At 54.4% G+C, this 25,272-nt stretch overlaps 3 protein-coding genes across 3 annotated transcripts in view; all 3 read left to right on the forward strand.

Annotated features, from left to right (window-relative positions):
- PVRL2 (poliovirus receptor-related 2 (herpesvirus entry mediator B)) overlaps positions 1 to 18,969 on the forward strand; it is a 74,899-nt gene extending 55,930 nt beyond the window's left edge. Inside the window, exons 3-9 of the mRNA XM_011975136.1 lie at positions 2,188 to 2,484; positions 4,078 to 4,195; positions 4,601 to 4,749; positions 12,491 to 12,644; positions 15,840 to 15,903; positions 16,035 to 16,121; positions 17,855 to 18,969. Of these exons, the coding sequence (XP_011830526.1) occupies positions 2,188 to 2,484; positions 4,078 to 4,195; positions 4,601 to 4,749; positions 12,491 to 12,644; positions 15,840 to 15,903; positions 16,035 to 16,121; positions 17,855 to 18,124 (1,139 nt within the window). The 3' untranslated portion in view covers positions 18,125 to 18,969. The remainder of the gene's footprint in view (positions 1 to 2,187; positions 2,485 to 4,077; positions 4,196 to 4,600; positions 4,750 to 12,490; positions 12,645 to 15,839; positions 15,904 to 16,034; positions 16,122 to 17,854) is intronic.
- On the forward strand, positions 7,779 to 9,208 carry LOC105535834. Its single transcript, XM_011975061.1, has one exon. It carries the CDS (start codon positions 8,515 to 8,517, stop codon positions 8,887 to 8,889), a length of 375 nt encoding a protein of 124 aa, XP_011830451.1. The 5' UTR covers positions 7,779 to 8,514; the 3' UTR covers positions 8,890 to 9,208.
- Positions 18,970 to 20,639: 1,670 nt separating the features above from the next.
- TOMM40 (translocase of outer mitochondrial membrane 40 homolog (yeast)) overlaps positions 20,640 to 25,272 on the forward strand; it is a 12,513-nt gene continuing 7,880 nt past the window's right edge. The window contains exons 1-6 of the mRNA XM_011975069.1: positions 20,640 to 20,728; positions 20,825 to 21,104; positions 21,796 to 21,863; positions 22,234 to 22,326; positions 23,186 to 23,287; positions 23,367 to 23,472. Of these exons, the coding sequence (XP_011830459.1) occupies positions 20,831 to 21,104; positions 21,796 to 21,863; positions 22,234 to 22,326; positions 23,186 to 23,287; positions 23,367 to 23,472 (643 nt within the window). The 5' untranslated portion in view covers positions 20,640 to 20,728; positions 20,825 to 20,830. The remainder of the gene's footprint in view (positions 20,729 to 20,824; positions 21,105 to 21,795; positions 21,864 to 22,233; positions 22,327 to 23,185; positions 23,288 to 23,366; positions 23,473 to 25,272) is intronic.

Raw genomic sequence — 25,272 nt, forward strand, 5'->3', positions numbered from 1 at the left:
AGAATGGCGTAAACCCGGGAGGCAGAGCTTGCAGTGAGCTGAGATCCAGCCACTGCACTCCGGCTTGGGCGACAGAGTGAGACTCCGTCTCAAAAAAAAAAAAAACAGAGAGAGAGAGATAACTTCAAAAGCTTCTATATACACACTGGGGCAGAAGTAAGGAACAAAACAGCCAAAGCCTCTGTCTTCATAATGTGTGAGCCACTGAGAGATGGATGGTTGGCCAGAGTCAGCGGTCAGCAAAGTGCCCTTGAGGAAGAGGGGCTTGGAGTGGGGTCTGGAGAAGGAAGCCAAAGCAATCCAGGCACAAAATCACCAACCAAAACCCCAAAGTGGGTGGGGGCAGAGACTGAGGAGGGCGTGGGTGGGGAGCACGTGGAGCGGCCAGGGGAGGTGGCCATGGGGAAGTGCTGGGCTTGGGCCCTGAGTCGCTATTCTAACAGCTTGGAGGGCAGCCAGGAGGATGTGGGGAGGCTTGTTGGATGCTCCACGATGGTCAGGGGAGAAGGCGGTGGGAAGGGAGAGCTGGGAAGAAGGGGAGAGTCAGACTGTGTTGAGAAGTTCAGAGGTGGATACCCAGGTCCAGAAAGCAACGGAAGACTTGAGTCTGGGTGGGGGACACACATCATAAGCACGAGCTGCTATTCTTCCTGGAGGTTTGTTTTTGTGATTTTTTCCTTCCCATGTTTTCCAAGAGGATAAGGTGGAAAGGGTATTAAAAAAAAGGACCGACTTTGAACATTTTCTGCCTTTATCACACTTCCGGTCATACAATCCTCTAATGATGACTACAGGAAAAGGAACAGGGGGCCTTTTCAGCTGGACCTTTGAACCACATTACTCGGTTACTCAGCCTTGGCTTTTTTGTTTTGTTTTGTTTTGTTTTTTGAGACAGAGTCTCGCTCTGTCACCCAGGCTGGAGTGCAGTGGCATGATCTCCGCCCACTGCAACCTCCGCCTCCCGGGTTCAAGCAATTCTCATGCCTCAGCCTCCTGAGTAGCTGGGATTACAGATGCATGCCACCACACCTGGCTAATTTTTGCATTTTTAGTAGAGACGAGGTTTCACCATGTTGCCCAGGCTGGTGTCGAACTCCTGACCTCAAGTGATCCACCCTCCTCAGCCTCCTAAAGTGCTGGGATTGCAGGTGTGAACCACCATGCCTGACCACCTTTTTTTTTAAATCCCAGCCTCCTCCAGGCTTTCGGACCCTGTCTCTGCATCTCTGGCAGGGCGAAGAGACAGTATAACGAAATGGCCAGGCCAGGCGCCTGTAACCTCAGAGCTTTGAGGGGCCGAGGTGGGAAGATGGCTTGTGCTCAGGAGTTTGAGATCCTCCTGGGCAACATAGCAAGAACTCATCTCTACAAAAAAAAAAAAAAATTAAATTAGCTGGGCATGGTGGTGCATGCCTGTGGTCCTGGCTACTCTGGAGGCCAAGGAGGGCGGATCACTTGAGCCTAGCGGGTGGAGGCTGCAGCAAGCTATGATCACGCCACTGCACGCAAGCCCAGGTGACAGAGCGGGCCCCTGTCTCTAAAAAATAAAGTAAAATAAAATGGGCAATGCTTGGATAGGGCAGTGTGGGCCAGACAGTACCCTAAGGCATTTACCTATCAGTGTAGTATTTAATTCACACAACAATCCTCAGGCCAGGCGCGGTGGCTCAAGCCTGTAATCCCAGCACTTTGGGAGGCCGAGATGGATGGAACACGAGGTCAGGAGATCGAGACCATCCTGGCTAACACGTTGAAACCCCGTCTCTACTAAAAAAAATACAAAAAAGTAGCCGGGCAAGGTGGCGGGCGCCTGTAGTCCCAGTTACTCGGGAGGCTGAGGCAGGAGAATGGCGTAAGCCCGGGAGGCGGAGCTTGCAGTGAGCTGAGATCCGGACACTGCACTCCAGCCTGGGCAACAGAGCCAGACTCCATCTCAAAAAAAAAAAAAAAAATCCTCGGGGTGGGTACTTTCATTATCCCCATTTTACCAAAGAAGAGACAGCTACAGAACCAAAGAAAAGACAGCTACCGAGTTGCAAAACCACTTACCCCAAGCCAGGCCACTGATAAGCAGCAGAGCTGGGATTGGAACCCAGCGGTTAGGGCCTAGCACCCTGCTCCTCTGCTGAGTGTTGGTTGAATGACTGCAGGTGAGGAGTGATGCACCCCCTCTCATCCTCTCCCCAGCCAAGCCCCAGAACCACGCTGAGGCCCAGGAGGTCACGTTCAGCCAGGACCCTGTGCCAGTGGCCCGCTGCATCTCCAAAGAGGGTCGCCCACCTGCCCGGATCTCCTGGCTCTCGTCCCTCGACTGGGAAGCCAAAGAGACCCAGGTGTCAGGGACCCTGGCCGGCACTGTCACCGTCACCAGCCGCTTCACCTTGGTCCCCTCGGGCCGAGCAGATGGTGTCACGGTCACCTGCAAAGTGGAGCATGAGAGCTTCGAGGAGCCAGCCCTGATACCTGTGACCCTCTCTGTACGCTGTGAGTGCATCGGGGGTGACCCCTCCCCCATCAAAACTGCCTACACTGGCTTCTCTAAAGCACTGTCTACATTGTCTCTGAATGTTGTCTACGTGGGTTCCCTGAAGCCAAATTCTGCACAACCTTCCTGCCATTGTCTACACTGGTTCCCATGGGCAAATCTACATACTTCCCCCTCATTGTCTACACTGGCTTTACTGGGTTCATGCCATGCCATGCCTAGTCTGTGGTAAGCTGGGATGGGCTTGCAAGAGCCAGTTTGATACATTTCTTTCCAATTCCACATCCAATGAAGCCATCTCGGTAGCTTGAAATCAACCTTGGGGAATGTTTACACCAAGGAAATTGGCAAACCCTAGAAATGGGAGCTTCTTTTATTCCCCAGAGAGTTGGTTTACCAGCAAAGAGCTGCCCCCAACAGTGTCTTTTCTGGCTTCCATGGACCCTGGTTGACACTGCCCCTGGACTGTCCGGGTCAATCATGCTGGGCCATGTCTACATGTCTACACTGCCCAACCTAACATCATCTCCACACTTTCTCATACTTCTGCCTTGACTTCCCTAGGTGCCGTCTATACTGTGTCTCCCAGAGTCTCTACACCGACCCCGATCCCTGATATTATTTACATTGCCCCCACCCCCGGGCCCTGTTGATCCTGACCCCTCCCACTGGGATTTTTGCTAGCTCTTCCAGAAACTGCCTATACTCACACCTCATAATATTACCCAGAGAGGCCACCCTGGCACTCTTCACACAGAATCCCTCAAATACTGGCTTAACCACCTCTTCCACCACTGTCCAAAATGACCACATACCCCAACTCAACGTTGTCTACACTAGCTCCCCAGGCAATGCCTCCACTTACACAGATTCCCTAAGCCAAGTCTACACTGGTTCCCCCAGACAACATGCATTATGTGCACCCATAAGTGCACCAGCTCCCCTGAGCCTCGTCTGTGCCAGTTTCTTCCCGGGACCTACACTGGTTGCCCAAACCCTGTTTTGACATCCTCCTTCCATGTCAGAAACACACACACAGGCCGGATGTGGTGGGTCACACCTGTAATCCCAGCACTTTGGGAGGCCAAAGCAGGCGGATCAGTTGAGGTCAGGAGTTTGGGACCAGCCTGGGCAACACAGTGAAACCCTGTCTCTGCTAAAAATACCAAAATTAGCTGGAAGTGTTGGTACATGCCTGTAATCCCAACCACTTGGGAGGCCGAGGCGGGAGGATGGCTTGAGCCCAGGACACGGAAGTTGCAACAAGCCAAGATCACCCCACTGCTCTCCACCCTGGGCAACAGAGCAACGTCCTGTCAAACACACACACACACACATTATTTGTAGTGGCTCCCACAGGCACTGCCAGCACTGAACAATAACTCCCACAAAATTATCCACAGTGGTTTCCCCGAACGGTGTCTACACCGACATCAGCATACACAGCCTGGACTGATTTGCCCCAGATGGTTTTGACTGCCATACCTCCTGCCAACCTGCCCCGTTTCTTTAGCATTCCTGTCCATCTGCTAACCTGTCCACCCACTCTGGGATTCTCCTCCTTGCTGATCCAGTCCCCCCATTTCCCGCAGACCCTCCTGAAGTGTCCATCTCCGGCTATGATGACAACTGGTACCTCGGCCGTACTGATGCCACCCTGAGCTGTGACGTCCACAGCAACCCAGAGCCCACGGGCTATGACTGGAGCACGTGAGTCACGTGGCCTCGGAACCCTAGGTCTGAGGGAGGCAGGGCTGGGGCCTGGACTCCTGGGTCTGAGGGAGGAGGGGCTGGGGGCTTGGACTCCTGTGTCTGAGGGAGGCAGGGCTGGGGCCTGGACTCCTGGGTCCGAGGGAGCAGGGGCTGGGGGCTTGGACTCCAGTGTCTGAGAGAGGAAGGGCTGGGCTCCTGGACTCCTGGGTCTGAGGGAGGAGGGGCTGGGCCTAAACTCCTAAGTCCTCCAGGATGAAGGGAGCTTGCATTTCGGCAATTTGGGGTCTCTAGGAGTACTTAGGTCCCTGCAGCTTGGCTCCTGGTGGGTGTATCTTCAGGGATGAGACCTGTGCTCCCCTCTCAACCTTGGTATCCCTCTCACCTGACCCCACACCCCTCCAGGACCTCAGGCATCTTCCCGACCTCCGCAGTAGCCCAGGGCTCCCAGCTGGTCATCCATGCGGTGGACAGTCTGTTCAATACCACCTTCGTCTGCACAGTCACCAATGCCGTGGGCATGGGCCGCGCTGAGCAGCTCATCTTTGTCCGAGGTGAGTGGGTCTTGGGGGCCGTGTGTGGAGACCTGGGTCTGCTCCCCCAGAGTTCCACCCTTCAGCATTTGGGGACTGCACAGGGGGAGGCTGCGCCGCCGGCCTGGGAGGGATGTAGACCCGTCTGGCTGAGGGGAGATGAGGGTTGGCCTTCCCCTCGTGGCCTCAGACTGGGATCTGAATTTGGGGTGTCAGGGTAAGTGAAGGCAGCAGAGTTGGGGGGTTGAGGACTTTGCTCGGGGTTCCTAGAAAGTAGAGGCCTGGCTAGGGTCCTCACAAAGAGACCTGAGGAAGCTGCCCTGGGCTCCGGCTCCTGAGAAAGACACACACCTAGAATCAGGCACGCAAACCTCAAAGAGACAGAAACCAAGAGCTCCCACCCCTAGAAACACGATCCGGCCCCAAGGCACGGAGCCAAAGAGGAAAAGCGCGAAGCCAGACCATCACCCAGTGATGGAAACTGGGTCAAACTCACAGCTGCAGAGCCGCACACCTAGAGGGAGGCCGAGACTGTTAACAGAGCCATGCTCCCTGGGACAGAGAGCCCCACGCGCCCCGGAGCTGGGGCCAGAGACCCCTCCTGTCAAAGCCACAGCTGGCAGGACCCACAGCCACAGACACTCCCTGTGCTGGGAAATGCTGTTGCAGAGATGCCTCAGAATCCAGACACTCACCTGGATAGTAACCCTGCACACTCAAACCCATTGTCACCAAGACACACACCCAGGAGGACAGTGGCACTGGCCAAGACAGACGGAACGAAGCCAGATGACAACTGTGACAACTGGAAACAGACTTTTTTTTTTTTTTTTTGAGATGGAGTCTTGCTCTGTCGCCCAGGCTGAAGTGCAGTGGCATAATCTCAGCTCACCGCAACCTCCGCCTCCCGGGTTCAAGCAATATCCTGCTTCAGCCTCCTGAGTAGCTGGGACTACATGTGCTCACCATCAAGCCCAGCTAAGTTTTGTATTTTTGGTAGAGACAGGGTTTCACCATATTGGTCAGGCTGGTCTCGAACTGCTGACCTCAGGTGATCCACCCGCCTTGGCCTCCAGAAGTGCTGGGATTACAGGCGTGAGCCGCTGCACCTGGCCAGAAAGAGACATGCTTAGAAACACCCGAGGGCAACGGTCCATGCAGCACACCTGTGCAAACACGCAATGTGCAGGCCCCCCAGAAACATGACCGAAGGTGTAGGGACAAACTCCCAGACAGGGGCTGTGCCTGTCATGGAGACAGAGTAGCCACGGAGGGACAGAAGCAGACTCCCTTACTGAGTCATAATCTTAGAATGCACACACAACCTTGCAGGGATACCTAAGGGAAAACAGACCCCTCTTCAGGAATCCAGATACAGCCAGGGAGATAGGGCACCCCTATGGGAAACACTGTCACAGACAGCAAACCCAGAGAGACAGCTGTCCCGCTCTGGGCTCACCTGATGCTCGAGGATGCGCACGAGTCCCTGGAGGGAGACATCACACAGACAGACACGCTGGGGGCAAAACTAATCCCGGACAGCAACGGCTGCCCACAGAGGAATGTCATCCCTCACTCAGACGGAAAATCAAAAGACACCCTGGGAGAAACCTGTGCCCGGGAACTCTCCCGAAACTCCCCGAAACTCCTCCGAAACTCTCCAGAAAGTCCGTTAGGGAGATTCTCATTCAACAAATATGTGTTTCCTGTTTGCTAGGCACTCTCGCTGAGGTTAGGAATACAATGGTGAATGAGCCACAGTCCCTGCCCTCAGCAGCACACCCAGGGGAGGGTCAGCTCCACCCACCCAGACAGACACCTGACTGGAAATACACCCCTAACCTCTACCCCAGATACACCTGAGAAGCTGATGCCCTGCCCACACACCCAGCAGGTGGCTCCAAGGTTGGAGCCTGCAGAACAGACGCAGTAGAGAAAGACTCAGTGCTGTGGAAAGATACCCCACCTCCCCACAACGGTGGCCACGGAGCCACCCCCAGACGACAACACCATTACAAAGACACGTGCCTACAGATAATGCCTGCAGAAACGTGCGTGCTCCAAGCACCCTAGAAATCCCGTCGCAAGCAGTGAGTGCCCCGACAGCCACAGCCAGAGGAGACACACTCAAAGCTCCTGGGGTCACTCTCAGAGGGTCTCTGAGCCACGAACCCACATCCAGGCACACACAGAGTCGTCACAGAAACACAGTATGGAGTCCACAGCAGCACGAACATAGGTACACATGCCACACCGCAGGACAGATCTATCTTTAGGGAGACTCAGAGAACATTTTATTTTTAATAGAGACAGGGTCTCATTATGTTGACCAGACTGGTCTTGAACTCCTGGCCTCAAAGCATTCCTTTTGCCTCGGCCTCCCGAAGTGCTGGGATTACAGACATGAGCCACCACGTGAGCCTGATTCAGAACTTTCAACCCTAGACATGAACAGACTCAGCTTCAAGTTCCAAAACACCAATGCCACCTCCAGAAACAGAGACAGACCTCCCGAGATAGGCTCAACCTGGTCCAGTTAGTGACCAGCACTTCCATTATGGAGAAAAATCTGTTTCACTCCTCAACCCAGCGTATAGCTAGAGACGTATATACCACCCTACCCCCCGCCAAAAAAGATTTTATCCTCCTCTTTTTTTAATGCTATTTGTGAGTCACTAAGCTGATTTGACAGCCCACTGGGTCATGACCCCCTGTTTGAAAACAACAGAAACAGATGTCCTTCCTGGGTCTCAGCTCCTCCTGTGAGTAGAGGTGTAGAGGTGCGGTCAGGTGTGGGTGAACCCCCACCCCCGTCTGTCCCAGTTAGGCCTTGCATGCAGGAATGGGGGAAGTGGCAGTGGGTAGGTTCTGGTTACATTGATATCTGTCCCTGGCTTGGGGCCCAGGAGCCCCATCCCTCCCTGCTCACACTTCCCTCCTCAGCACTTCATGGCTTCCTCTCTCTCCGCCTCCCCGCTCCCTCCCATCCTCCCTGGCTCAACCCCTGCAGGGAGCACTAAGGAAGTCCTACTGTCCCGGTCTATGAGAACCCCATTTTACACGCTGGGGATGAGTGGCCCAGAGAGGAGGCAGCCACGGCACTTGGAATAAATGCTCCCAGCCACTCGAGAGGGCAGAAGTATCAGGAGTCTGTGGCCCTCTGCAGAGAGCTTTGGGATCAGACAGCCTCCCACTGAAATCCAACTGTCCTCCCCCGAGGGGGTGTGCCCCCAAGCCTGTAGCTGTGTGAGGACCCCACAGCACATTCAGGGAGGGCTGCGAAGTCAGGTGGCGCCAGGGTCCCAGCCAGTGACCGGGCGGCCAGATCTACTGCATCCGAATAGCCAGCTTCCACTCAGCTACAGCGATTGCCAGACATGGGAGTTTGGTGTTGCCAGATCTGATCTTTTCCCCCCTAACAGAAACCTGGATTTTTAGGTGAAATCGCCTGATTTTTGAAAGGTTGGCTAGCAATTTAAATTTTGCAAAACGTGAACACCTGGGGACCACTGGTTGGCATCCCCTCCTTGTACAAAGTGGTGCTCAGGCTGTAGTGAAGGGCGGAGGGGCTTCCCCTTCCCCCCCACTCCTCTTCCTCCTCCATTCTTCTGCTTAGAGTCACCCCCTAATTATGGTCACTCCCGCTCCTTTCCTCCCCGCCTATCCTGCGTCTCCCCCACCCCCTCACCAGAGCTATCCTCATGACCTTGTGTCTCCCTTTCTCTCTCTCTCTCTCACCCCTCCTTCTCTCTCTCCTCAGAAACCCCCAGGGCCTCGCCCCGAGACATGGGCCCACTGGTGTGGGGGGCCGTGGGGGGGACACTGCTGGTGCTGCTACTTCTGGCTGGGGGGTCCTTGGCCTTCATCCTGCTGAGGGTGAGGAGGAGGAGGAAGAGCCCTGGAGGAACAGGAGGAGCAGCCAGCGGCGACGGGGGATTCTACGATCCGAAAACTCAGGTGTTGGGAAATGGGGACCCTGTCTTCTGGACACCAGTAGTCCCTGGTCCCATGGAACCAGATGGTGAGGAGGAGGAGGAGGAGGAGGAGGAGGAAGAGAAGGCAGAGAAAGGCCTCATGTTGCCTCCACCCCCAGCACTCGAGGATGACATGGAGTCCCAGCTGGACGGCTCCCTCATCTCACGGCGGGCAGTTTATGTGTGACCTGGACACAGACAGAGACAGAGCCGGGCCCAGCCCTCCCGCCCCCAACTGGGCCACGCCGGCCTAGGGTTCCAGACTGGTTGGACTTGTTCGTCTGGACAACACTGGAGTGGAACCCTGCCTCCCACTTTCCTGGGACTTGGAGGGAGGTGGAACGGCACACTGGACTTCTCCCGTCTCTAGGGCTGCATGGGGAGCCCGGGGAGCTGAGTTGTGGGGATCCAGAGAGGACCCCCACCCCCAGAGACTTGGTTTTGGCTCCAGCCTGCCCCTGGCCCCGTGACACTCAGGAGTTAATAAATGCCTTGGAGGAAAACATTGGGGGTGTCTTGTAATACATCAGACCCCCTCCTTGGGTGGTGGGGAAAGAGGGGGTGGGACAGGGACTCCTAGGTCCCAGGGTTGGGAAGAGCCGATCCACGTCCCCGGGGAATGAAAGCCTGGAAGGGGTTAGACTGGGGAAGGCTGTGGGGCTCGGACCACTTGGATCCTTGAAAGACGCATTGGACAGCCGAGAACCGCGAGGCTCGTGGAACTAGGATTCAGGTCACTGGACTGTGGGCTCAGAGACCTGGACATTTGGACTTCTGAGTCCCAGGACAGAAGCTGCCTTTCTGGATGGTGTGGCCAGACCGGTCGGAGTCCAGAGACCCTCGGGTGCAGGTGGGGGTGGGGACAGCAGGGGCTCAGTCAGGTTCCCTGCGTCCTGAGAGAATGGGAGGCCAGAGGGCTGTGATCCAATGGAGCCTCAGACCTCAACTCCCCCAGGTTGCTGGCGGTCTCGGGAGGGGAGGGCTGCTCCCCACTCCCATTCTTAGGGACCCTAAGGGCATGGGGCAGGCGAGGGGTGCTGGAGAAGTCCCATCTCTGGCCACCCCCACTGTGGCTTCCCTCATCTGCTTCTCCATCCTTGCCCCCAGGGATCACCCCAAGGGACTTTTCAGTGACTCCTTGGGAGTGGCAGCAGCTCCCTCCAGCGCCTCTCAACTGGAAAAGCAAAGATAGAGGGGGTCCTTGAACTCCCAGGCTCAGTAAGGGGCAGGTTTTTACCCGTGTCACCTCTGCTCTCCCAAGCCTCTGTGCCTCCTCTGTAACACGGGGCGGGTGTTCACATCGGCCTCACAAGGCTGTCACGGGACCCAGTAAGGACATGCCCATGATGCCCTCATGCAGCCTCGTCGACCTCCACAGACCCCACCAAGCCCTGTGCCAGGCGGTGCTGGGGCTGCAGCTATGACCTGCACAGACCCAGTCCCGTCCTCCGGTGCACATTGCCATGATGACCACAAGAATAGCAGCAGTATGTTTAGGATGAAGCTGTGTGTGCGGACCGAGGGGCAATCTCTCTCTCACTCCCCCACCCGCTGAAGCCCTCCAGAGGATGTCAGGCTGTGGAACGGGAGCAGTGAAGATGAAGATCCAACAGTCCAGCGTCCTCTGGAAGCTTCCTCCTCATCTGCAGAGTGAGGCTGATGTGTGCGTGACCCCCATGGGCTCTTCCATACGTGTTATTGTCTGTACTTGCCCGGTTGTTTATTGTCTGTACTCGCCCACCCACCCCACCCAGGCAACAGGAGGGCAGGAGCGGGGAATTCTGTCCGCCTGGCACACAGTGGATCCTTCAGTGCCATGCTGGGTCGTCCTTACACACCCACCAAACACCTACTGTGTGCCAGACCTCGGGCGCATGGTCTAGGGTGAAAATTGGCAAGTAAACAGGTAGCTGCTCCAAAAACTCTTCCATTAGGGAAGACGTGAGATATGGAAACAGGAAGTGCTAGGAAGGAAGGAGAGGGCCAGGAGCACACGGGCTTCTCGACCCCTTTTCCTGTCTTGTGTTTTTTTTGTTTTGTTTTGTTTTGTTTTGTTGTTTTGTTTGGTTTTTGAAATGGTATCTTGCTCTGTTACCCAGGCTGGAGTGCAGTGGTGCGATCTCGGCTCACCGCACCCTCCACCTCCCAAGTTCAAGCAATTCTCCTGTTTCAGCCTCCTGAGTAACGCGCCCAGCCATCCTTTTTTTTTTTTTTTTTTTTTTTTTTTTTTAAGAAGCAGGGTGGTCTCCCTATATTACCCAGACTGGGCTCAAACTCCCGGGCTCAAGTGATCAATCCTCCCACTTCAGCCTCCAAAAGTGCTGGGATGACAGGTGTGAGCCACTGTTCCTGGCCCCCAGCTAATTTTTTTTTGAGATGGAGTTTCGCTCTTGTTGCCCAGGCTGGAGTGTAATGGCGCAATCTTGGCTCACGGCAACCTCCGCTTCCTGGATTCAAGCGATTCTCCTGCCTCAGCCTCCTGAGTAGCTGGGATTTACAGGCATGCACCAGCACGACCAGCTAATATTTTGTATTTTTAGTAGAGACAGGGTTTCTCCATGTTGATCAGGCTGGTCTCAAACTCCCGACCTCCGGTGATCCACCCACCTCGGCCTCCCAAAGGGCTGGGATTACAGGTGTGAGCCACCGCGCCCGGCCGGCCCCCAGCTAATTTTTTAAATTTTTTCTAGAGATGAGGTCTTGTGCTCGTCACCCTGGCTGATCTTGAACAATCCGCACGCCTCGGCCTCCCAAAGCACTGGGATTACAGGCGTCAGTCACTGCCCCCAGCTCTAACCCCTTTCCTGATAAATGGAAGGAGATTCTAGTCCCCAGAGGTGATTCTGGATCCCAGAATTCTGCCCCTGCATTCTCTGCTTTCTAGCCGCCCCGGTCCTGTCTCCTCTCATCTCCCCACTTCCCCGCCTCATTCTGCCCCAGCTACACGGTCTACTTGCTGTTCTTTAAAAACAACACAAGCCAGGCCGAGCATGGCATAATCCCAGCACATTGGGAGGCCAAGGCTGGAGGATCGCTTGAGCCCAGGAGTTCAACACCAGCCTGGGCAACACGGCAAAACCCCATCTCTACAAAAAATTAACAAACAAACAAAAAAAGCTGGGCCTGGCGGCACATGCCTGTAGTTCCAGCCACTCCGGAGGGTAAGTTGGGAGGATCACTTGAGCCCAGGAGATTGAGGCTACAGTTGGCGGTGATCATGCCACTGCACTCTAGCCTGGGTGACAAAGCAAGACCGTCTCAAAAAAAGCCATAAAGCCCCGCAAGCCTCCTGCAGGGCCTCTGGCTGTTTGCACTGCCTGTGATGCCCCCAGACACTCTCATGACTCATCCCCGGCATCTCTTTCAGGTCCTTGCTCAGTTGTCACCTTACAGTAAGGTAGAGGCCCCACTACCTTTGGGGACCCCACCTTGCACCTCCTATCACTTCCGCACTCTGTATTTTTGTATCCCCCGTGACTTACTCCCGTCTGGCATGTGAACTATTGTACTGGTTTGCTTACTGTTGGCCTCCCTGTCCAACCAGAATCAAAGTTCCATGAAGGTAGACACTTTGTATGTATGTTTTGTTCTCCAGTCGTCTCCCATGCGGGGCACACGTCCTCGCTCCTTCCTCATGCTCAGCAGTTTGAGTTGAATGAAAGAATGTCCCCCGCCCGTGGGAGAGGACATAGACAGGCAGGCGATGACTTGGGGTGGGGATGGTAGCTTGGAATACGGAGCTGTGGCTTCCTCCTGGAGACCCCCTTACACTGTCCCTCTCCTTGCAGAGACGCCCAACACAGCAGGTGCAGGGGCCACGGGCGGCATCATCGGGGGCATCATCGCCGCCATCATTGCAACTGCTGTGGCCGCCACGGGCATCCTTATCTGCCGGCAGCAGCGGAAGGAGCAGACGCTGCAGGGGGCAGAGGAGGACGAAGAGTAAGTGATGGGCCCTGAGATGGGGAAAGGGACAGGGGTGGAAGAACTGAGGAGTATGGGGTAGCGGTCAGGGTGGCAGAAAATTCTCCATGACTGTGTGAAACAGAGACTTAAAGGAACTGGGATCTAAATGGAGTAGGGAGGTATGGGTTTCTCTCTGCCATAAAGTATGGCATTTATTTTAAAAATCAGCCAGGGGCCAGGCACAGTGGCTCACACCTGTCATCCCGGCACTTTTGGATGCTGGAGTGGGGGGATCCATTGCTTGAGCCCAGAAATTGGAGCCCAGTCTGGGTAACATAGGAAGACCACCCCCCTCTACCAAAAAAAAAAAAAAAAAAACAGCCACGCATGGTGGCTCTGGCTGCTCTGTTCTGTGAAGACTCATCAGAGCCCAGGCTCCTACTACATTTTTGGGGCTTTTTTGTTCGTTTGTTTTTTGGTTTTTGGTTTTTTTTGAGACGGAGTCTTGCTCTGTCGCCGAGGCTGGAGTGCAGTGACATCTGGGCTCACTGCAAGCTCCGCCTCCCGGGTTCAAGCCATTCTCCTGCCTCAGCCTCCAGAGTAGCTGGGATTACAGGTGCCGGCCACCACGCCTGGCTGATTTTTTGGATTTTCAGTAGAGACAGGATTTCACTGTGTTAGCCAGGATGGTCTTGATCTCTTGACCTCAGGATCCGCCCTCCTCAGCCTCCCAAAGTGCTGGGATTACAGGCGTGAGCCACCGTGCCTGGCTGAGTTTTTAATAAAAGAAGAAAGTGCAGTTCCTAAATTGTTATGGAGAATTTACATTAACATAACATAAACTATTGATTGGTTATCCATTGCCTTTGTATCACAAATTCCAGAAACCTGAAGATAAAGAGTAACACTGGTCAGGCAGGGTGGGTCAGGGAGGGTGGCTCACACCTGTAATCCCAGCACTTTGCTTTGTTTTTGTTTTTGTCTGAGATGGAGTCTCACTCTGTCACCCAGGCTGGAGTGCTGTGGCTCCATCTCAGCTCACTGCAACCTCCACCTCCCAGGTTCCAGTGATTCTCCTACCTCAGCCTCCTGAGTAGCTAGAACTACAGGCTCCCGCCACCACGACCAGCTAATTTTTGTATTTTTAGTAGACACGGGGTTTCACCATGTTGGCCAGGCTGGTCTCGAATTCCTAACCTCAGGTGATCCGCCCACCTCAGCCTCCCAAAGTGCTGGGATTATGGGTGTGAGCACCATGTCTGGCCCACAATTATTTTAATAAAAAAGACAAGAGGCAGATCCTAAATTGTCGAAAATTTACATTAAAATAACATAAGCTATTGATTGGCTGTATATTGCTCCTTTTATCACAAATTCCAGAAACCTGAAGATAACCCAGCAGTTTGTTTTGTTTTTGTTTTTGTTTAAGATGGAGTCTCACTCTGTCGCCCAGGCTGGAGTGCCAAGGCGTGATCTCGGCTCACTGCAACCTCTGCCTCCCAGGTTCAAGGGATTCTCCAGCCTCAGCCTCTCCAGTAGCTGGGATTACAGGTGCGCGCCACCACTCCCGGCTAATTTTTGTATTTTTAGTAGAGACGGAGTTTCACCATGTTGACCAGGCTGGTCTCAAACTCCTCACCTCAAGTGATCCGCCCACCTCGGCCTCCCAAAGTGCTAAGATCACAAGCATGAGCCACCGAGCCTGACCAATCCCAGCACTTTGGAAGGCCAAGGCTCTTGTTGCTGGTGGTTCGAGACCAGACTAAGCATCAAAGTGAGACACCATCTCTAAAAAAAAACCAAAATTAGCCACGCATAGTGGTGCATGCCTGTGGTCCCGGCTCCTCAGGAGGCTGGGGTGGGAGGTCACTTGACCCGGGAGCTGAAGCCTGCAATGAGTTATGATCATGTCACTGCACTCTAGCCTGGGTGATAGAGCAAGACCCTGTATCTTAAAAAATAAAAGACTGAAAGGCCAGGCGCAGTGGCTCACGCCTGTAATCCCAGCACTTTGGGAGGCTGAGGCAGGTGGATCACGAGGTCAGGAAATCAAGACCATCCTGGCTAACACGGTGAAACCCCGTCTCTACTAAAAACACACACAAAAAACTAGCCGGGCATGGTGGCAGGTGCCTGTAGTCCCAGCTACTTGGGAGGCTGAGGCAGGAGAATGGCGTGAACCCAGGAAGCGGAGTTTGCAATGAGCCGAGATCGCACCACTGCACTCCAGCCTGGGCAACAGAGCGAGACTCCGTCTCAAAAAAAAAAAAAAGACTGGGCATGGTGCCTCACACCTGTAATCCCAGCACTTTGGGAAGCCAACGCAGGTAGATGACTTGAGCTCAGGAATTCGAGACCAGCCTGGGCAACATGGCGAAACCTGTCTCTACAAAAAAAATACAAAAATTGCCCAGACATGGTGGCCCGTGCCTGAAGTCCCAGCTACTTGGGTGGGCTGAGGTGGGGGTGGGGGCATGTGGAGGCTGCAGTGAGCTATGATCACACTATTGTACTCCAGTCTAGCCAAGAGTGAGACCTCGTAAAAAAGAAAAAAAAGAAGAAAAAAAAAAGAAAAATAGCTCAGAGCAGTCTGAGTTATGTGAGGTATGCAAAATTTGTTTTTTTGAGACGGGGTCTCACTCTGTCCCTCAGGCTGGAGTTCACTGGTACAATCTGAGCTCACTGCAACCTTCGCCTCCTGGACTCAACCAATCTTCCTACCTCAGCCTCCCAAGAAAATGGGACCACAGACACGCACCACCACACCTAGCTAGTTTTTGTATTTTTGTAGAGACAGGGTTTTGCCATGCTGCCCAGGCTGGTCTTGAACTCCTGACCTCAGGTGATCCGCCCGCCTCGGCCTCCCAAAGTGCTGGGATTACAGGCATGAGCCACCACGCCTGGCCCAACACAGATCTTTTCTCCCTCCCAGAGCTCACAGTGAGGCATGGTAATTATAAATAACATTTCAAGTACAAATTCAGTGAGTGCCCTGAGGGGGAAGTACACCTAGGTATGTCCATGTAACAGGAATTCCTGATCCGCTGGGGAAACCTGAAGGCTTCCAGGAAAAAAAGGAATTCATGGAATGAATAATAACTCTTACTCCAGGCAAGAAAAGGGGGCAGGGGAAAGGGAGACCCAGGCAAAAGGAACAGCATGTGCCGTAACGCTGGAGTCTGAGGGGTTCTCAGGTCTTAGTCTCCGCTTGACCTACTTCCTACCCCACAGCCTAGAGGGACCTCCCTCCTACAAGCCACCGACCCCAAAAGCGAAGCTGGAGGAGCAGGAGATGGTGAGCACTTTCCCTGGAGCCCAAGCTATCCCCACCTCCACACGCACCCCAGGGCTGGGAGGGGCCTTGCAGGGAGAGGCTGGCTGGGTGGTGGGGGCAGTTCCTGACCTCCCCGCCCCTCTCTGCTGCAGCCCTCCCAGCTCTTCACTCTGGGGGCCTCGGAGCACAGCCCACTCAAGACCCCCTACTTTGACGCTGGCGCCTCATGCACTGAGCAGGTAGGAGCTCATGGGAAGACAAAGGTGGGCTGGGGGTCTGGGTTGAAGGGCCAGGGGTCAGACCTGGCAGAAGAGGTCAAAGACTAAAGGTCATAACTCAAGGTCAAGGGTGTGTCCCTGGTGTGTTCAGGATTCCGTGGGGGGAGGTCAGGGGCGAGAAAGCCCAAGGTCACAAGGTTAGAATTTAAAGTCACTTGGGCGCGGTGGCCTATAATCCCAGCACTTTGGGAGCCTGAGGCAGGAGGATCACTTGGGGTCAGGAGTTTCAGACCAGCCTAAGACAACATGGTGAAACCCCATCTCTACTCAAAATACACAAAATTAGTCAGGTGTGGTGGTACAAGCCTGTAATCTTAGCTACTCAAGAGGCTGAGGCGGAAGAATCACATGAACCCAGGAGGCTGAGGTTACAGTGAGCTAAGATCACACCACTGCACTCCAGCGTGGGCAAGAGAGCAAGAGTCCATCTCAAAAAAATAAATAAAAACAAAAAAATAGAATCACCTGGGCCGGGCGTGGTGGCTCTGGTCTATAATTCCAGCACTTTGGGAGGCCAAGGCAGCTGGACCCCTTGAGCCTAGGCGCTCGAGACCAGCGTGGGCAACATGGGCTGCCCAGCAACATTGTGTATCTACAAAAATACAGAACTTACCTGGGTGTGGTGGCAAATGCCTGTAGGCCGAGGTAGGCAGATTGCTTAAGCCCAGGTGGTTGGGGCTGTGCCACTACATTCCAGCCTGGGCATCAGAGTGAGACCCTGTCTCAAAAACAAAAGAAAAGGAAAAGTCACTAGGTCAACAAAAATTGATTATCTGGCCGGGCGTGGTGGCTCATACCTGTAATCCCAGCTACTCAGGAGGCTGAAGCAGGAGCTTGAACCCGGGAGGCAGAAGTTGCAATGAGCTGAGACCATGACACTGCACTCTAGCCTGGGCAACAGAGCGAGACTCCGTCTCAAAAATAAAAATAAAAAAGGAAAGAAAAAGGCCGGGCGCAATCGCTCATGCCTGTAATCCCAGCACTCTGGGAAGCCAAGGCAGGTGAATCACCTGAGGTCAGGAGTTCAAGACCATCCTGGCCAACATGGTGAAACCCCGTCTCTACTAAAATTACAAAAATTAGCTGGGCGTGGTGGCAGGCGCCTGTAATCCCAGCTACTCGGGAGGCTGAGGCAGGAGAATCGCTTGGACCTGGGAGGCAGAGGTTGCAATGAGCCGAGATTGCACCATTGCACTCCAGCCTGGGAGAGAGGGGCGAAACTCCATCTCAAAAAAATAATAATAAAAAAAATAGAATGAAAGCAAATTGATTATCTACATTTACTGGATACCATCCCTGAAGCTGGGACAAGACAAATCAAGTCACTCCCCTCAGTGGTCTACTGGAGGTCAGGGGTCACTGAGGTTGTGCTCAAGGTTCAAAGGGCCGTTTAGAGCCCAAGGTTAAGTACTTGAGGCTGAGACTGAGGTGAAAGTTCATGGGGAAAGATTTGCAGAGATCGAGGGACAAAGGTGAGTCCCAGGATTAACAGGGTGAGTTGCATGCACTGGGCTTTGGGTTAGGGAAGGGCCGAATGAATGTCCCAGTGCAATATGACCTCATGGACAAGGAGTGAGGTGGCATCTTGTTGGCATGGGGAGAGAGTGGTCAGGATTTGGGGGTCAAGAGCAGATTGGTCATCTGTGTCATGCGTAGGAAGTGATCTTGAGTTCCTGTCCCCTCTCCACCTCCAGGAAATGCCTCGATACCATGAATTGCCCACTTTGGAAGAGCGGTCAGGACCCCTGCACCCTGGAGCCACAAGCCTGGGGTCCCCCATCCCGGTGCCTCCAGGGCCACCTGTTGTGGAAGACGTTTCCCTGGATCTAGAGGATGAGGAGGGGGAGGAGGAGGAAGAGTATCTGGATAAGATCAACCCCATCTACGATGCTCTGTCCTACAGCAGCCCCTCTGATTCCTACCAGGGCAAAGGCTTTGTCATGTCCCGGGCCATGTACGTGTGAGCTGCCACGCGCCTGGTGTCTCACATCTCACCTGTTGATCCCTTAGCTTTCTTGCCAAGGATCTAGTGCCCCCTGACCTCTGGCCAGGCCACTGTCAGTTAACACAAGTGCATCCCACTTGTGATTTCTACCTTGGTGGCTCCACTATGACCCCTAATCCATGAGCCCAGAGAAACTCACCGTGATAATGGAATCCTGGCAACCTTATCTCATGAGGCGGGAGGTGGGGAAGGTGCTTCTGCACAACCTCTGATCCCAAGGACTCCTCTCCCAGACTGTGACCTTAGATCATACCTCTCACCCCCCACCAATGCCTCGACTCCCCCCAATCACAAAGAAGACCCTAGACCTATAATTTGTCTTCAGGTAGTAAATTCCCAATAGGTCTGCTGGAGTGGGCACTGAGGGCTCCCTGCTGCTCAGACCTGAGCCCTCCAGGCAGCAGGGTCCCACTTACCCCCTCCCCACCCTGTTCCCCAAAGATGGGAGAGAGGGGATTCCCCAGCCCAACGCAGAGTTTTCCCAGCACCCTCCTGTAAGCAGAAGTCTCAGGGTCCAGACCCTTCCCTGAGCCCCCATCCCCACCCCAATTCCTGCCTACCAAGCAAGCAGCCCAGCCTAGGACCAGACAGGGTGAGCCTCATACAGACTGTGCCTTGACACCCCCAACCTTGGGAGAAGAATTTACTGTTAACCTGGAAGACTACTGAATCATTTTACCCTTGCCCAGTGAAATAGGACCTAAACGTCTCCCTTCGGGGGAAAGTGGGTCACCTGGATTGGGGGTAGCGATTGATACTGTTTTGTAAACTACATTTCCTACAAAATATGAATTTATACTTTGACCAGAACTTGCGTTTTCTGTGGGATGTGAAAGGGATGGGGTGAGACATGAAGGGGAATGAAGAAGGAGGCTAAGAGCTTGAGATAATCAGTGAACTAGGCGTTAAGAGAGTTAAAGACAAAAAGTGACCAAAGATACAAAATAAGAATTGAGAGAGTAATGAGCAAAAACCTATCAATCAAAAAATGTTGAGTAATGGAATGGGGAGGGGTCCAGGGCATGCTGTTTAATGAATATGAATAATTGCAACAGCAGTATGATGAATGGGACAAAGATAAAAAACAGCAATTGGCCAGGTGCAGTGGCTTATGCCTGTAATTCCACACTTTGGGAGACTGAGGCGGGAAGATCGATTGAGTCCAGGAGTTAAGAGACCAGTCTGGGAAACACAGTGAGACCCCGCCTCTACAAAAGTTAGCTGGGCGTGATGGCACGCACCTGTGGTCTCAGCTACTCTGGAGGCTGAGGTGGGAGGATCGACTGAGGCCAGAAGTTCAAGGCTGCAGTGAGCTATGATGGCGCCACTGCACTCCAGCCTGGGCGACGGAGTCCAACCCTGTGTCTAAAAAAATAAAAATTAAAAAAGCAGTATCGAAACTATGAGAGGCTCAAGTTTAAAGGATAAATGGCAAGCAAAAATAGATCAAAGGCAAAATCATGAATAATGTTGTAATAGGAGCCCAAGGCATGACGGGTAATAAACCTGAATGAAGGAGCCAGAGGCAGAGTGATGAATAATGAAAAAATAGGGACGGGGGCAAGGGAGGTAACGGACAGGAGTTCATGGATCCAAAACATGATGGCTAATTAGAGAAGGGCCGGAAGAACGACGAAAGTGAGCAAGCTGCTGGAGCTAAAAGTAGTCCGGGTAATGAAGCTCAAATGAATGGGGCAGAGGCACGATGGGTAATGGGAGAGGAATGAATGGGCCAAAGATAGAAGCCGCAGTGACGCGAGGAACAAGAGGCATGATGGGTAACGAAAGGGGTGGGTCTAAGAGGTGATGAGGGCATTGTGGGTAACGAGGAGCAGCGCAGGGTTCTGAGAACAGATTACAATTCTCCCGAGGCACTCTGGGAAGGGCCAGCACTTCCGGTTTTAGGTCAGCTACTCCGGACCAGAGGTGGGGTGCGTGCCCCGCTGCCGCGGTGCCTGGTGGGACGCGAGGCCTGACCTTGCTGCCTAGCCGCCTCTGCCGCGCAACCCACCTTTACCTGTCCTTCGACCCTGTAACGTTAGCCAATGAGAGTACCAAGCTGATACGCCACCAAGGTGGGCCCCCGTACACATTGGAGCCAATCAAAATGCTGCAAGGGTCAAAGCTGACCAATTATCACAGCAACTTCGCCGCGGGGCGGAATCAAAAGAGGGCCTCCTCCAGGTGATAGGCGGGGCGATGCCTCAGCGGGCGTGGCAAAATGCGCAGCACACACCAATGGCGGGCTAGCACCGGAACCCGCGGCGACGCGAGCCAATAGGCGTAAGCGCGGCGAGCCAATGAGAAGGGCGGGAGGTGCGCCGTGACCTGCCTGCGAGTGAGAACCAATACAAAAGGACAGTTAGGAAAAGTGGGCGGGACTTTATTCACAAGTCCAATGGGAAGACCGAGTCTTGACGCTGGTGGGCGGGCCTCAGGGCACACTTAACCAATGGGCTAGACGGGGCGGGGAGACGGTGGTGGCGGCGGCGGCAGCGGGTTCGGTTGCGCGTGGCGCACGGGGTGGGAGCGGAGCCCAGGCCGGGAGCAGGCGCCGCCGCCAGTGAGAACCGGGGCCCGGAGTCGGGTGGGGATTTGCTGGGGCTGAGTCTTGGGCGCACGGGCCCTGACCTCCGCCCTCTGACCTCTCCCCTCGCAGGCGACCATGGGGAATGTGTTGGCCGCCAGCTCGCCGCCCGCAGGGCCGCCACCGCCGCCTGCGCCGGCCCTCGTGGGGCTGCCGCCACCTCCGCCCTCGCCGCCGGGCTTCACGCTGCCACCGCTGGGAGGCGGCCTGGGCGCCGGCACCAGTACGAGTCGAGGTTCGGAACGGACCCCCGGGGCTGCAACCGCCAGCGCCGCAGGGGCCGCCGAGGATGGGGCCTGCGGCTGCCTGCCCAACCCGGGGACATTCGAGGAGTGCCACCGGAAGTGCAAGGGTGAGGGGCGACGGGCCCCCTCGGGGCTGCGATGGCCCGGATCTCGGGGAAAAGGGGAGGACACTGGGGACTTTGGGATTTGGCGCGCACCATTGGAATTATTCAACAGCACTAGGAGGTGACGTTGGGATCGAATGGTGGAACGTTGGACTTGGGGCTTAGAATGATGGAATCAAATGGTGGAAACGGGGTGGAATGTCATAGCAATAGAGAAAAGCCTTAGGGACCTCAGGAGCCCCGGGATCAGCCAAGCCAGACTTCTCTTGTTATCGGGAACGCAACTGAGGCCCAAGGTCACGGTGTCAGCAAGGTTCCGTGGGGGTGGAACCCAAAGCCTCCGGATCCCAGCCTGGAGCAATCAGAGTAGTAATAGTGGTAGAGGTTTATGGAGTTCTGTTTTGGTGTTCACTATATGTTAACTCATTAGATCCTTGGGCCAATTCTGTATGGTGAGGGTCCCATCTTAGAGATGATGAGTTTGACCTAAAGTTGCTCAGCTTGGTGGCAGTGAGATTTGAGCAGGCAAAGGCCCTGGCCCTGTCTAACTAGGCTGCACTGCCTCTTTACAGGTGGAAGCCTTTGTGAGATGTTCTGCTATGGGTCTCTGGAGAGAGCTGGGGACAGCAGGGAAGGAAGAGATGAGAGTTGGTGTGGGATTGGGGTGGAGTGTGACAGCGTTTCTCTTCTCCAGAGCTGTTTCCCATTCAGATGGAGGGTGTCAAGCTCACAGTCAACAAAGGGTTGAGTAACCATTTCCAGGTGAGCCTTCCTGGTGTCCTTACCCACCAGAGATCGTCCCCACCATCCCCCTCCCTGCATCCGCACACTCGCCCCCTTACTCCTCCCTCAAGAACTGGGCTCCCTGATACTTGAAAAGACTCGGAGATACAGTGCCAGACTACTCAGTTTGGGGACCTAGAATCCAGAGGTACTGTCTCCCATAGCAGCTAGGCTGGAGTCAAGGAACAGGTATGTGGGCCTGTTGGCAGCACCTCCTTTCTCTGAGTCTCTTAGTCAGGCCGTGCCTCCCAGTCTTCATCCCCTGCCCAGCCCAGAGACCTTCTCGTTGCCCTCTTCATTGGGCAAGCCCATCTGTCCAGCATCCTCACAGCCCTCGCTCTCCTCCCAGGTGAACCACACAGTAGCCCTCAGCACAATCGGGGAGTCCAACTACCACTTCGGGGTCACGTATGTGGGGACAAAGCAGCTGAGTCCCACAGAGGTGAGCTTCCTTTCTCATCCATTCATTGTATCTTTCGAATAACAAATTTGTGGCCAAATGCCAAGCTAAGACTGGCATCATCAGGAAAAGGTCACAGCTGCCGAGAGCTTGGAGATGGGGACTGCATCTCTCCGAGATGTAGTGGAACACGAGTAATTCCTTCATCCAGCAAACATCCGCCGAACCCCTGCTCTCTGCCTGCCTGGCTCCATGCTGAGCAATGCTGGGGGTGTGACCACAGCCTCTCTCTTGCTAGACAGCGATGACCCAGGGTGGAAAGAGCTGAGCTGTAGATCATGCAGAACTTTGAATGCCAAACTAGGCTTTGGACTTTCTCTAGGGGCTTGTGAAGAGTCATGGCATGGTTTGGTCAAGGGAAAGACGTGGTCCACAGGTTCCCTCTGTAGAAATCTCTCTTTAGAACATTTCTGGGGCGGCCGTGTAGGGGCTAGTTATTAGGAAGACCAAAACTGGAGGCCTGGACAGGGTGTGGGGGACTGAATGAGGTCTCTGCTTCTATCGTTTCCCTTCAGTAAATGAGTTTATTCTGCAAACCTTCATTGCACAACATATTCTGTGCCCAGCCGTGTGTTGGCACACATGACTGAAAGCCATGGGACTCACCAGTGGGGCAGAGGACAGACCTGTTCCCAGAGAGTAACAAGCCAGGATGGGCAGGGCTGACATGGGGGAACCCAAAGGTAGGGGAGCCTAACTCAACCTAGGTGGTCAGAGAGGACTTCATGGAGGAGGGGACCCCCATCTGAGGCTTTCTGACCCTAGGCTTCTCACCCTGACCCACCTCACCTGCTTCCACAGTGTGCGACCTCTGACCCCTGCCCTTCTCTCTGCCTCACAGGCGTTCCCTGTACTGGTGGGTGACATGGACAACAGCGGCAGCCTCAACGCTCAGGTCATTCACCAGCTGGGCCCCGGCCTCAGATCCAAGATGGCCATCCAGGTGAGTGGGGCACGGAGGCTGCTGCTCCCCTCGGCCACCGTGAGCAAGGAGCCGCCCTCACACCCTCTCCTCCCCACAGACCCAGCAGTCGAAGTTTGTGAACTGGCAGGTGGACGGGGAGTATCGGGGCTCTGACTTCACAGCAGCCGTCACCCTGGGGAACCCAGACGTCCTCGTGGGTTCAGGTAAGAGGCGGAGGGCTTGGAGAGTGGTCACAAAACTGCAGTTCTGGCTTTCGCAGCAAATCTACCCTTTCTGTGAACCTCCTTTTCTGCCATTGGAGAAGTGGTTGAGCAGGAGTGATTTTGAAACATCAGGCAATATACTATAGTGGGTGAGACAGTTCAGAGCCAGCACAGTCTTTTTTTTTTTTTTTTTTTTTTTTTGAGATGGAGTCTTGCTTTGTCACCCAGGTTGGATTGCAGTGGCACGATCTTGGCTCACTGCAACCTCTATCTCCTGGGTTCATGCAATTCTCCTGCCTCAGCCTCCCGAGTAGCTAGGATTACAGGCATGCGCCACCACGCCTAGCTAATTTTTATATTTTTAGTAGAGACAGGATTTCACCATATTGGTCAGGCTGGTCTTGAACTCCTGACCTCAAGTCAGGATCCACCCACCTCAGCCTCCCAAAGTGCTGGGATTACAGGCGTGAGCCACCACACCCGGCCAGTCAGCTAGTCTTAACTGAGATTTTCTTGTGTATTAAAAAAATTTTTGGCCAGGCACGGTGGCTCAAGCCTGTAATCCCAGCACTTTGGGAGGCCGAGACGGGCGGATCACGAGGTCAGGAGATCGAGACCATCCTGGCTAACACGGTGAAACCTCGTCTCTACTAAAAATACAAAAAACTAGCCAGGCGAGGTGGCGGGTGCCTGTAGTCCCAGCTACTCGGGAGGCTGAGGCAGGAGAATGGCGTAAACCCAGGAGGCAGAGCGTGCAGTGAGCTGAGATTCGGCCACTGCACTCCAGCCTGGGTGACAGAGCAAGACTCCGTCTCAAAAAAAAAAAAAAAATTTAAGATGGAGTCTTGCTGTATTGGCCAGGCTGGTCTTGGAACTCCTGGCTTCAAGCAGTCCTCCCACCTTGACCTCCCAAAGTGCTGGGATTGCAGGTGTGAGCCACCTCGCCTGGCCAGGGAAAGAGCTTTTCAGCCTGCAGCAAGTGCAGTCAGGACTCGTGAAAGGAACCTCAAGGAGGATGGTCACCTGATTCCATAAGGCTTTACAGCTCCTTGGCCTTCGCTCTGAGTGAGTCTGAGGCTTTCGGAAACCAAGGCATAGCTTCTCACAGGACCCTGAAGCTGGCGTAGAGAGCAGACTCCAAAGGGTACCACTGGGAGGGAGTGGACGGGGAGGGAGGTTGGATTCTGGATGTTGTTTGAAGGCAGAGCTGCCAGGATTTGCTGAGAGACTGGATGGAAGCGATGACTCCGTAGTTTTTGGCTGGAACTGGAAGGATGGAGTTTCTGATTGCCAGCTTTGTGTCTTTGCACACCCATCCGCTGTGTTGTGGAGAGCAGGCTCTTGGGCGCTGAGTCCTGAGTGTATGACTCGTGCAGGCAGGGAGGGGAGCTAGGGTTGGCCTCGGACCCCTGGGAGTGCCTAGGGACAGTCACCACTTCTCCCTGCAGGAGCCCAGAGAGACTCAGAGAAGTGTTCACATTTGAGCTGCCAGAGGAGAAGGGGCTACTCCAGCTGGGGGACAGGAACAAGAAGATTGCAGGCAGGGAGCAGTAGGAACAGGGATGAGGGAAGGGAAGGGCCATGGTGGAAAACCCAGGAGACAGGGAAGCTGGAGATGCAGCAGGTACAGAGAGGCCTCCGAGGTGAGGCCGATCTGTAGGCCCCATGAGGAAGAAACCTTTCCTGTCCCAGCTCACCTGGTGACATCACCCCATCTTCTCATATACTACAGCTGAGCCACATGAGCCTTTTTTTTTTTTTTTTTTTTTGAGACAGAGTCTTGCTGTGTTGCCCAGGCTG

This window comes from Mandrillus leucophaeus, unplaced genomic scaffold (assembly GCF_000951045.1).
Source record: "Mandrillus leucophaeus isolate KB7577 unplaced genomic scaffold, Mleu.le_1.0 Scaffold151, whole genome shotgun sequence".
In the NCBI taxonomy this organism is placed as follows: domain Eukaryota; kingdom Metazoa; phylum Chordata; class Mammalia; order Primates; family Cercopithecidae; genus Mandrillus; species Mandrillus leucophaeus.

Bases quoted from the DNA above. Each gene is read 5' to 3' on its own strand.
- LOC105535834 (XM_011975061.1), top strand. From the start codon at position 8,515: ATGGGCCCACTGGTGTGGGGGGCCGTGGGGGGGACACTGCTGGTGCTG.